Source organism: Octodon degus, unplaced genomic scaffold (assembly GCF_000260255.1).
Source record: "Octodon degus isolate 3935 unplaced genomic scaffold, OctDeg1.0 scaffold00045, whole genome shotgun sequence".
NCBI classification, from domain to species: Eukaryota; Metazoa; Chordata; class Mammalia; order Rodentia; family Octodontidae; genus Octodon; species Octodon degus.
Genome location: NW_004524621.1, coordinates 7,188,410 through 7,200,858, shown reverse-complemented (window position 1 = coordinate 7,200,858; position 12,449 = coordinate 7,188,410). Strand labels below are relative to the sequence as shown.

General features: G+C 43.7%; 1 protein-coding gene across 9 annotated transcripts in view; it reads right to left on the bottom strand.

The window, feature by feature from the left end:
* The window catches only part of Pcbp3 (poly(rC) binding protein 3), a 71,117-nt gene extending 59,057 nt beyond the window's left edge, over window positions 1-12,060 (bottom strand). For 7 of the 9 annotated variants that reach the window (XM_004631809.3, XM_004631808.2, XM_023715995.1 and 4 more), the window contains exon 1: window positions 11,968-12,060. In XM_004631809.3, coding sequence (XP_004631866.2) covers window positions 11,968-11,977 — 10 coding nt within the window. In that variant the 5' untranslated portion in view covers window positions 11,978-12,060. Of the gene's footprint in view, window positions 1-1,231; window positions 1,324-1,433; window positions 1,508-11,967 lie in introns of those variants that run through there. The other 2 variants (XM_023716000.1, XM_023716001.1) reach the window with 2 other exon arrangements.
* Window positions 12,061-12,449: the final 389 nt, after the last annotated feature.

Below are 12,449 nucleotides of genomic sequence, written 5' to 3'. Positions count from 1 at the left end.
AGAGAGAGAGAGAGAGAGAGAGAGAGAGAGAGAGAGAGAGAGAGAGAGAGAGAATAAATTTCTATCCTGTTTTAATGGACTATTAGAAAAGTTCCCTTCTCCAAACTGGGTACTGCACACTGGCCATCTGTGCTACTCCCCATGCTATGCTCTTGTTACCACTGGACAACTGCTATCCCACACCACTAAAATGCAGAACTGTTTATAATCAGAAATGTTTACATTCATTTCTATGCTCCTTCTCATTCACCATGGATAATTGGTTAAAACAAACTTGAAGTATCTTTTCTCCAAAGGCAAAATCTGTTCCTTGATGGAACATACTCAGATCAAGTCCCACTATGTCTCTGGATCTGGAAAATTATTTCTAGAGCATCTTCTATCAACACAAACAGGAGCATGGAATCTGTCTGAGTGTGGTTCCAATCGATGCCACAGACAGGTTCCATTGTACTCGCTGCTGGACATTCTAGTGCAGCACTCAAATTCAGTTATAGGACAGGCAAAAAATATAGTTTTGCTATTTATAAGCTGCAAGACTCACTATAGATTTACAAACATTTGAAAACATTTATGCATTTCACCTGTTTTGTCAGAACGGAATCACACTCAATGGCTCTCCGGAGATAAAAGACTCAGTTACATCCCATCACTAACACCTCATTTCAAGTGTGAGTCCTCTGCATGCCAGTGATCTGTGTCCAGCCTATGCTGATATCTAGGTTTCACAGTGCTCTATCTGTTTGCTCCTGAGGTCACCATCTCCAGAAAGGCAGTACCAGGTGCTTGCTGAACTGGAGCACTCTGGGCCCCATTTCTGAGGGTGACCCACAGTCTACAGGTGGGATTATATCCCCGACCCTGTCTGGTATCTTTGACACACATCCCTGTTTTTCTGTAAGTAGTACCACTTTAACAGTAAAGTGACCAAGATGATACCAATCCTTCACAGGAACCAACTTATTAAAGCAGAGGACCCAACATGAGCATTGTACTTGTAAGTGTAGGAACTGCTCGTACTCACACCAATTCTGCTCCCCATCACCAACAAGAGCCATATGCGCTGCTCCCACAGTCTCAGCCTCCCTGAAGCCCACACATATGTAAATCCTACCTGTCCTGCCATGCTGCTTGGGCTCTGAGCTCAGGCTTGATCTGTCTTCCTTGTAGTCTGCCTCAGCCACCTGTCCTGCTCCATGGACCCCTCACCAGGGCCCCAGAGTTCCCTTACCTCAGAACAAAGCAGCCTGTGAGGTTGGGAGAATCGGCTGGATGTGGGTACCAGACAGATGGCCACGCTCCCTGTTTAGAGAAGATGAAACACTAAAGGAGAAAAATTAGAGGGATGTTTTGTTCTCCACCGAAGGAGGCCACCCATCCCATTGGCCTGGGGTGGGAAACCGCGTGACATGGCCCAGGCACATGTGACCTACTTTTCGCCCAGCTCCCCTTGTGCCCTTGGAGGGGCACCCAGTGCTTGTGGGCTGTCATTTCAATGGCTCCTTCCCCCACTGGGCTGCTGAGCAAGCCGGTGTGCCTGTAAGACATACGCCACGCTGTTAAGCCTGAGTTGGGGGGGGGGGTCGGCCAGCATTAATCCACACGCAACTCTTCGTATAAGCTGTCGCTGCTGCTGTGGACCGTCAGCCCTGGATGGCTATAGTAAGAGGCTGGTCCCTTCCCATCCACTGCAGGGCAGGTCAGGGCTTGGCTGGAGACGTGTACATAAGTCCATATGGAGCTGAAGAGGAAGAACCCCAGAACAGCACAGCCCAGAAGTTCTGTCCTTCCCCATTTCTAATTTGATCTAATCTTTCCGAGAAGCAAGCTTATGCATAAGCTCCAAATCCGATGAGTGCGATGCATCCTTAAGAGCGGTCCCGATGCAGGCTATGGTCTGACCCAGGCTCTAAGCCTCAAGCAATGGAGCTGAGAGGAGGGAGAGTACATATGCTGGTCCACCTGCAAAAGGGCAGGATAGTGGTCCTCCCACTCTACCTGGTGTTCACACAGCCCCTTTCTCTCAGCATTCTACAGGAAGATGATCCATACACACAAATGCATGGAGGCTGAGTAAAGAGAGGAGGAGCTGTGGCTGTGCAGGAAGGCAGCTGTATTGGGCCTAAGGAGCTGGTTGCAGTGGCCCCTATCAGCCGCTCTCACTTTCCAACACCCACCAAAGCACAGAGAAAGTGAAGCCCTGCAGGCTCTGCTGCCCACAATCAGCCTGACAGTATATTACAGGAAAAAATTAAAATGATATAAGATGATGTGTTCAATACAGGGGAAAAAACTCATAATTAATTGTCTCCCAGAAAGACCATTGCTCTGTGATGCTAAGAAGTCAGCCTGTGCAAACTGTTGTCCAGTTATTAACTCTTTTTTTTTTTTTTTTTTTTTTTTTTTTAGCAAAAACAGGACCCATCCATGTTTTTCCTTTCACATTTCTAATGATATGCCAAATATTTTCTTATATTAATATATTTGGTCCTAATAGTGATTGAATGGTATTTCATTTTGTATATACTATTTTATGTATTGTACTTTATGAATAAGATTATAACTAGTCTGCAATAATTGAAAAAATGTCAAGGCATTTTTGTACTGTTCTATCAAGCAATATCTTGATGATTGCTAAGGTATAGGTGTACATTTCCTTCAAAAGTTGCATGTTGAAATTTAGCCCCCATTTACAGCAGTACTGAGAGTAGGGCCTGAAAAAGTGCCGTGGCCAACAGGACCCCACTCTCTTGGACAGGTGAATGTCATAGACAGGCACTCATTGGAACCAGCATGGGCCTCTCTGCCCTTCCAACTCTTCCTCTGCATGAGAATCAGAATTTGGCCCTCCAGAGGACATGAAATTTAAGGCCCTATCTGGAAGCAGTGACAAGGTTTCTCTAGATTCAAAGCCTGTTGGCAGCTTGTCCTTGAATTTCAAACCTGCAGAACTACGAGCAATATATATGCTGCTCACAGTTTGTATCATCCAGAGTATTTTGCTATAGCAGTAGCAATGAACCAGGATGGACCTCTTTCTGTCCTCTCTGTCTCCCTGGAATCTATACTTATAACAGTGTAATATCTAGGGCAAACAGATACACAAAGTTGATGCTTCTGTTGCACAGTGACAAGTCACCAGCTAGTGGCCTTCTGTTCCAATCCAGCCTAATAAGCTTAGTCCTCAGAACCAGGCTGTGGGACCATACTGAGTGTAGAGGAAGGAGTGGGCTTCAGGATTACCTTATGATGTCTGGTCCTGCTGCTGTGCAACTCTACAGCTGAGATCTGATGGTCTGGTTGTGATGAGATGACAGTGGCCCAGCATCCACATGGCTCAGGGTCACTAAGCTCAGGGGCCAGCCCCAGGCCAGTGAGAGTTATGTTCTTCCTGCCAGTGCATGGAAGGACTGGACATTGGCCTGTGGTATGGTGACCCTATGGTGATGGTTACAAAGTAGTCCGGTAGAAAGTAAGCCAGTAGGGATAGTAAGAACTAGCATGGAGGACTTGGCCACTGGTGGAGAAGAGACAAGTGGGAGCCACAAGCAGATTTGCTGCAGGCAGAGTCATCGCCACTTTCTGCATGTGGTAGGAGGCAGCAGGAAGCTGGTGATAGAAGATGTATAAAAGACTCAGCAGGGCCATACTCCTGAGGCTCAGGTTGCTTTATGAGGAGGAGGAGCAGACCAGAGGGAGGAGGACAGCTGGGATCTGGAACCTAGAAACTGATAAGCCTGTGTCACACACAGGAGGAGCTGCTGGTACTGGCCCAGGTCTGAGTGGTCAAAGCATTCAGGATGTAGGCCAAGTGGCCTGTCATCTAGAGGAGTTGGACGATACCAACTGCACCTCTGTAAATCACCTTGGAGGAGAGATGGAGGTTAAGAGTGGACCACAAGGCAGCATCACATATCATAGGGGCTATTCTTGGGGTTTCAGCCTGACCTTGTCCTGACCCTGTGCACCTCTTCACACCTTTGGCTATCTTCTTCCCATTCTGTCTCTCAGAAAAGCATTCTGGGGTTCAGGCTTGAGGAGGGCTACAGTAGTTGTGTGTAATTCTTAGACTCCATGGGGAAGGTATCTTCTTCCTCTTTCCATATATTGATGTGTCATGAGCAGCAGGCCACTGGTCAATCCTGCCCACAGTAGTGTTTGGCTATTGGATGCTCTTCAGGTTATTCCCATGCTGTCCCCCATTGGCTTCAGATCGGGGGCTGTCTGTTTTATTTTCCCTCCATTCTTGCCAACAGGTGCTCCCAGCTCACCATGCTTCCATCCACATATGCCTACAGTAGTCACTTTGCCTACAGCCTGGTCCCTTTCATTTTGAGCCATTTCAGTAGGTCAAGGACAAAAGGCCATATGACTAGCAACTACAAAATGCATGTAAAAGCAATAACTTAGCATGGAAATGTTAACCAAGTTGAACTGCACAATTTTAACTGGTGTTGGCTGACTGAGTCCTTGTCATATGTAGCTTTCAATGTAATGAAATTAAGGCTCTAATAATGTTTCAGTAAAAATCAGAAACAAATTTTAAATTTCAAATTTAGGAAGTGTTTTGTTACATTTTTTCTTACACGCCAGCAGAACACTCAGGACATCCCACAGACTGCTGGGGGAGGGGGCACATACTAATAGTGAGAAAAGTTCCAGTCAGGTTGGACCACCAGACTTGGGAAAGTATCAGGTCTGATTCTGGCCTTCAAAGCTGACCACTGGAGTCATGACAGCAAACCTAGAAACCTGGAGGCTGGTAAACTTCCCACCCTTTCCAGAGCTACTCCAAGTGAATCCTGGAGTGGAGCAGGAGCAGCTTCCAGGACCAGTGGCAGTGGTGGACCCCTCCTCTCCTGCTGTGGCTTCTGTGTTGCTGGAGTCCACCTGTGACTTCTGCAGCTGTGGGGTTCAGACTATAGGACTAGATGGCCAGACTACCCAACAGAGGCAACCAGGCACAGAGTAATAGGCATATAGCTACTGAGCCCAGTTAGTGCCTGGGCCTCAAAGGGGATCTAGGTCAGTTAGGTGAGGTGTGGCTCCAATGCTCTTTTAAATCCTGTGGACAGTATCTATGCTTTAGTTTTAGGAGGCAGTCAGCAGGGCTGGCCTCAGGCTCAGAATTCTTGACAGCTGTGTGTGGTTTCCCTGTGAGCTCTGCCTCAAGCCTTTGCATCCCTGTTCAGCCCTTCCTGTATATGTCACTTTGCAACTTGCCTAGCCTAGGACCTGAACATCACCTGCCCCAACATACTAGCACATTTACTCTTTGGGGTCTTTCTTGGTCAGATTCATGTAGGTGAAGCTTGGGGAGAGCCCAGGAGCCCTTTGAACTCACATGGGCTCACCTTTGTGGATCTATGCGAGCCTTGCACAGGAGCTCTTGGCCTCCTCTTTCACTTTGACAGTCAGATGCTCTGGCCCTCACTTTCCACATGTGCCTATCTCTGAATCAAATGACAGAAAGGCGGGGGCGGGGGGGGAGTAGCAGAGGCTCATCTTTCTCCTTGGCTGTACCAGTGGAGAGGAGAGATCTCCCTCCCTGTCTTAGATCCTGTGGCTCTACCATTGCTATTATGGGGCAGCTTGGGGCTGAGTATGGAGAAGAGAGAAGGAGCAAAACCCTGGACTTGAGCCTACTTTCTAAGCATAAGATCCTTTCTGGCTCCTTAGGCCCTGCTTATACCTTCTCAAGAGTTTCTCAATAGGCTTGGAGTAGTGAGTCAGGGACAGGCTCCCCACACTAACATCTGCTTCTCTAGAGTCCAGTGTCCTGGGAGAGCAGATAGTAAGGCACAGAGAGCCCCTCCATCCGCCCAGAGCCCAGCTCCAAGGCTTTCTGTTATTCCCCTCATCATAAGGGATTTAAGACTAACAATGAGTAATCCAAACAGAAATTAGATAAACAATTCTTACAATAGCATTTATTGTTTTAAAATGTATCAGTTATTTAATTAGGTTCTTAGTAAGAAATTTAGGACACTAATTTATGATAAATTCCATTCCAAATAAATTCCATTTGTCAGAGCAAAAATGGATTGCAGATAGCCCCGGAACTGAGGAACAGCTTTGATTTTTCCTAAAATCTGTGAGTTTACCACTTTCTGATCCACCTTGTACTGCTCTGAAATCTGATATCTCTTCTCAGTGTTGAAGATCTCACCCTCTTGGTATCTGGGTTTCCACAGCTTCTTCTTGAAGTAAATATCAGTGAGGTATTTGGGGATTTTCATTTTGCTGACATCAATTTTTGTAGAGGTGGCAATGACAAATTTCTGGTGTGTTTTTTGTGGAGGAACACCATTAAGGCTAAGAGGCCCAGTCACAAGTAGCAAGACACTGGCCAACTGCTTCAGGAAGACCACTCTCTTGCCTCTGTAATGCCTGGTAAAGATGATCAAGATGGTGGCGGGAGTGATGCTAGCTCAAAGTTTCCTCACATGCTGACTAAAGAGTTTCTTGCCATGGCTCAAGAGCTTTTGGGGCACATCTTCAGTAGGGTAGAATCTAGGCATTTTTCGAAGCTTAACCACCGGGGTACCTCCATTCTTGTCCCCACCAACCAGCTTTGTGATCATAGCAAGAACTTTCTTCTTCTTTTTCTTCTCAACCTTTGATCTAGCACCTGTGTACTTTCTCTTCTACAAAGCCTTTCTGGAATACATAGCAGATCGAGAGTATCTACCAATTCCTCTAACCAAGACAGGGTTTTGACTGCAATAGGGCTGCCCCTTCTTGGACTTTTTTGCCTTCTTCACCTAACCCTTTTTACCAGTACCACTGGCAACAGCCTTCTTGGCTTCAGATTTTCTCTTTAATGTCTGGCTTCTTAGTTTTTTCATCTGCCATCTTGCAAGATGTGAAAGAGCTTACAATAGCACTTAAAAGAACAAAATACTTATGAATAAACTTAAGAGGTGAACAATGTAAACTCTGAAAACTACTGAATGTTGGTGAAATTAAAGGACACACAACAGAAAGACATCCTTGCTCATGAGTTGGGAGATCTAATGTTAATACATTTGTATAATCTACATATTTAATGCAATGCCTATCAATATCCCAATAATACTCTTTGCATTTCTGAAATTCAAATGGAATTTCAAGGGACTTCAAACAGCAAAGCAATCTTGAAAAGAACAAATCCAGAGGATTCATACTTGTTGACTTCAAAAGACTTTACAAAATGAAGGCCACAGAAACAGCATGGTATTAGCAATAGATAGAAAACAGATGAATGGGATAAAATAAAAAGCCCAGAAACCCACTCTCACATGTATTGTCAAATGAAGTTTGACAAGAGTGCCAAGGACATTTTGTGGGGAAGGTCAGGGCTTACCTACTACCACATATAAAGTAAGCTCAAATTGATCAAAAACCTAACCATTAGAACTGAAACAACAAAACTCTTAGAAAAACCACAGGACAAAAGCTATGACATTGGAATTGGAAGTAGTTTCTTGGATATGACACCAAAAACACAGGCAACAAAGCAATAGAGGCTAAACTAGACTGCATCAAAGCTTAATATTTTGGGACATCAACAGAACAGAGTAAAAGGCAACATATGAGGAGAATGTCTACAAATCACACAGACAAGTGGAAAATCCAGGCTAGATGAAAAACTCCTCCAACACAACAAAACCCAAGCAACTCAATTAAAAATGGGTAAAGAACTTGAATAGATATTTTCCCAAAGTATACATACAAATAGCCAGTAAACACATGAAAGAGTGACCAATATCATTACTGTGGTTTGGATGTGGTCTGTGTCCCCAGGTTCATGTGCTGGACCTCAGTGTGTAGGAGTGTTAAAAGGTGGTGGGTTTTTAAGAGGAGAAGCCTCTTAAAAGGGAGGTTTTTAGGTCATTAGGGCCATGCCCACAGGGGGAGCATGGTAGGGTCTCTCTCTGGCTTCTTGTCTTGCCAGGTGACCCTTTCACATTACATACAGTTCTGCCATTGAAATATCATTCTCTGTAAGGTCCTTCCAGGGCTGAACACATGATGATACCATGCCCTTGAGGATATGAGTGCTGGATTTTCTGTGCCCAGAATGGCTTGACATCACTAATCTTTCCTGTGGACAGGTAGCAAGAGATGCCCAGCTGCTGTATGGCATACTTCCACCACATGTCAACTTCTCTCTTCCAGGAAGGGACACAGACTTTTTCCATGCTTATATCCTCAGAGCACAAGGCATGTGGAGTGTTTCCCTTTCTCTTTCTGTGTGTGAGTGTGCACGTGCGCGCGTGTATTCCCCTGGAATTTCTTCACTGCAGAGACACAGGATAGGGGCTATGCTGCATCATATGCAGTTTTGATTCTGCAGTCTCAGGCTCTGGAAGTGTGCTCTATGGTGCTGCCACGTTGGCCTGCTCTCACAATACTTGGTACTATATGGTATTGTAGTCTCTCCAGCACAGAGTGGTGTAACACTGCTCACTTTTCATTTCTCTGGTTAGGGTTGAGTCTGAACATTTCTGCATCAGCCTTTTGCATTTCTTCTTCTCTGAAGTCTCTCAAATCCTTTGCCTGCTTTTCTGTTAAGGTTATAGTGTGTATTATTTTCCTATTGTTGATGTTACAAATAACAACAAACTTGGGGACTTAAACCAACGCAAAAGAATAATTTTACAGTTCTGGAGGTCAGATGACTGAAACACCTCACTAGGCTGGGTCCTCCTGAAGGCTCTGACAGACTTTTTCCCAGCACTGAGAGACTGCTGCAATCCTCTTAGTACCTCCTTCCACCTTCAAAGCAGCTCAACAACTTTAGATCCCAGACTTCAGCCCTCTTCCCCTCTCCCATATTACAGGTCTCATGCGGCTCAGAAAGCCCACAGGACCAGCCCCTTTCACTGAGCTCAAGCAGGTTAGCAGCTATAAAGCCAACTGCAACACTGGCCCCACCACACAAAGGCACATGGTCACGGCTCCAGGGATTAGGGCATGAGTCTGTGGGGCTTTACTATGCTCACAGAAGGGGACTTCTTTAGTATTTTAGCATTCTCTAGATATTGATGTTTCATTGGTTTCAGGCTCCACATATGTTTTATTTATTTATTTATTTATTTATTTATTTATTTATTTATTTATTGTGCTGGGGATTGAACTCAGGACCCTGTGCTTGCCAGGCAGGTGTTTATTACACTGAGCTATCTCCCCAGCCCACCTTTTATTTTTAATTAACTTTTTCTATCGATTCTATCTAATTTGGCATAACAACGTACTAAATTTTTATTCTACCTTTTTTTGTTTTTTAAAGTTTTATTTACCAATTCCCCCCCCCCAACAAATAATAAAGGTATTGCTTTAATTTTTTTTTTCTATTAGTGCATTAGTCTTTGCCTTTCACATTTAGGTCTTGTCCAATTTGATGCCAACAGCCCAGTGTTTCAACTTTGACAATGGAATATTCAACCCTCTAGGGAGTGATGCCTTTCAGCTTCCCACTCCTCCAATGCAGACAACCCTTTTCTACAATATTTATTACCCAGAGACTTTTGTGTGACCTCTAACTGCTTACTGAGTTCTTCAAAATCCTCCTGCAATTCTGACTCAAAATCATACTGCACTTATGAGCAGACACACTTCCATTGTTAGCTCATAAGCTCTCAATCCCGTCATTCATGCTGTCCTAGTCCCTCATTAAAGCATCAGGTTTTGGTTTCGCAGTTCTGTATGTTTTCAATTAGATTAACTTCTGGATGCTTTCCAGGTTACAAAGCCATTGTGAACAGAATAGTATTTTTATTTATTTATTTATTTATTTATTTATTTGAGACAGAGTCTCACTATATAGTTCAGGCTAGTCTTGAACTTGTGGCAGACCTTCTTCTTTGGCCTCCTGGGTGCTGGGATTACAGACATACACTTGGTAATTTTACATGATATTTTGTTTGGTTATTGCTGATATAGAAAAAGGCTAATCATGTTATGCTTGGTGATTCACATCCTGAAAACCCGCTAAGCCTAAACTCGCTTTTCTATTTTTTTTTTTTTTTTTTTTTTTGTAGATTTTGGTCCTTTTGGCTTTTCTAGAGAAAATTATCACACTCTACAAAGTGGGGCTATTTTTTTCCCCTTCAAATCCTTTTCTCTTATTCCTATATATTGGAAAGACCTCTAGTTCTACTAATAGTATGAGAATTCATCACATGTCCTGAGTTAATCATGTTACTTTTCTCTCTTCATCTATTAATACACATTTACATATGCTCACTTGTTGAATCAACCTTGAAATCACATGAAAAACTATTAGGTCATAATATTCTATTTAGATATGTTTTAAATGTACCTGTGAGTTTGGCACATTAACATTTTACATTCATTTTTTAAAGTTAAGTCCTAATAAAATGTTTCCACTTTCTGTTTAAAAAGTCATATTGGATTACAGTCAAGTTTATATCTGATTCCTAGAGGGCTTTCCCTCTATTTTCTGGGATATTTTGTATAAGTTAGAAGACACAGAGTTCCTTGAAAGTTAGGTCCAATTCACCCATGATTCAGTGTGTGAAGATTTTTTTGAATGGAAAATCTTTTTCATTTAAATATCTTTAATATGTATTGGCTTACTCAAATTCTCTACTTCTTCTTGAGTTTATTTTGGCATTTTATACTTTTCTAGGCAATTATCAAAGTCTTGTAAGTTTTCAAAAATGCTTGCATATTACTTTGTTTTTTCTTCTTAGTTGCATCTATAGTGATTTCCTGGTTTTGTGTCTTTAATTATTACTGTATCATCCTCTTCTTTCATTCTTCTCACCAGAGGCCTACCTACTCTTTAAAACAACAAACCAGCTGTCAGCTTTAGTCCTGTTGAGTTCCTCTGTGATTCTGTATTTTCTGCTCACTGATCTCTGCTGTTTCCTTTATTTCTCTGGCCCTGGGTCCTTGGCTTCTTCTCTTGCTCTTTTTCTCAACTTATTGGTTTGGTTTATATTGGCATTTTGAGTTTTCTCCCATTCTGAGCACATGTACTTATAACCAAGATGACCTCAGCACTGTTTTAGTTACATCACATTAATTTGAATATGCTGTTTTATCATCATTCAGCTCCAAGGTTCCTTACTCTCTCCTAATACTGTGCTTGCAGTGTGGAGTTTTTAGAACCTGTTATTTATAGGAGCCTTCCTTTGTTACCATTCTAGTACAGCTCCCTTATGGATGGGAAACTCCTGCTGTTGCCCAAATTACTGAAACCAAACTTAGTTTTGTACATGCCTTCTGAATGCTTTAAAAGTAACATGTAAGTCTCAGCATTCTGAGAGGCTAAGACAGGAGAACCACAAATTCAAGCCCTGTCTGGGTAACTTACTTACCAAGCAAGACCCTGTCTCAAAGCATAAAAAGGGCTGGAGATATAGCTCAATGTGGAGGTTCTAGGCTCAACTCTCAGTACCAGGCACACATATGCACAAGCACACATAGAGTTCATGTGTGCTAAGGGCTCTGTTCACTTGTTAAAGGCTCAAAATGCCAGGGACAACCTCCTTGGCACAGTTCTGCAGGGTGCCTGAGCTGAGCCTGTGCTCCTCTTCATAGTTCTGATAGTACAGGTTTGTGGTACTGCCTACTTTAGGGTGGTGCTAGGTGCCAAAAAAGCACCTGTTCCTGATGCTGCCCAGCCCAAGCTCCCAGGACCTACTCTTTCCAGACACCCATTGGGGATCTTTAGCAGCTGGTATAGCCTGCTCTCCTTCTCAAAACCTGGCTTCCTGCTGCTGCTTTGGTGCCCAAGTGTACTCCAGTGGACAGTTGTGGACCTAAGACTGGCCCAAACATGTGCACCACAGCCAGCCTGTACCCAGGAAGATGAAAAAACTCCTTTGCCCCAAGATCATGTGCTCCAGAACTCTGACTTGTCAACTGAAGCAGGTGGAACTTCCTCGGGTGAGTTTATCTCTGCTGTGACATCTTTAGTAAAAATGCCAGCAATCAGAAGAGGCAGTCACTCACCTTCCCCCATAGGCAGGCTGGACAATTCAGAGCAGGTCCATAGATGCAAACACTGGATACACCTGTGCTCACAGCATCATCACAGGAGCTGGAGATCTGCAGAGGAGGCAGCCTGCATAGAACCCACCTACCTGAAACAGAAACACAGGGCACGTGAGGTCCTGTGCATAGCTCTGTCCTTGAGACTGGACCTTGAATCACTTCTGGCATTAACAGATCAGTAAACATCTCTGGAGCATTCAGGGCTAAGTTTGAATAAGCAGGAGCCAGTGCCAGCAGAGCTGACCCTGGAAGTGCTGCCAACGAGACCTAAAGAGATCACAGCAGCCTGGGCAGGTGCCCACTTCACAGCATGTGGCCTAAGGGGAGACCTCCTGGGGAGCCTATATGTTTACTTGTAATAGTTAGTATACTTATCTATTCACACTGATTTTAAACTGACATTTATAAAACTATACATTCATTTAAGTATATTGCTAAGT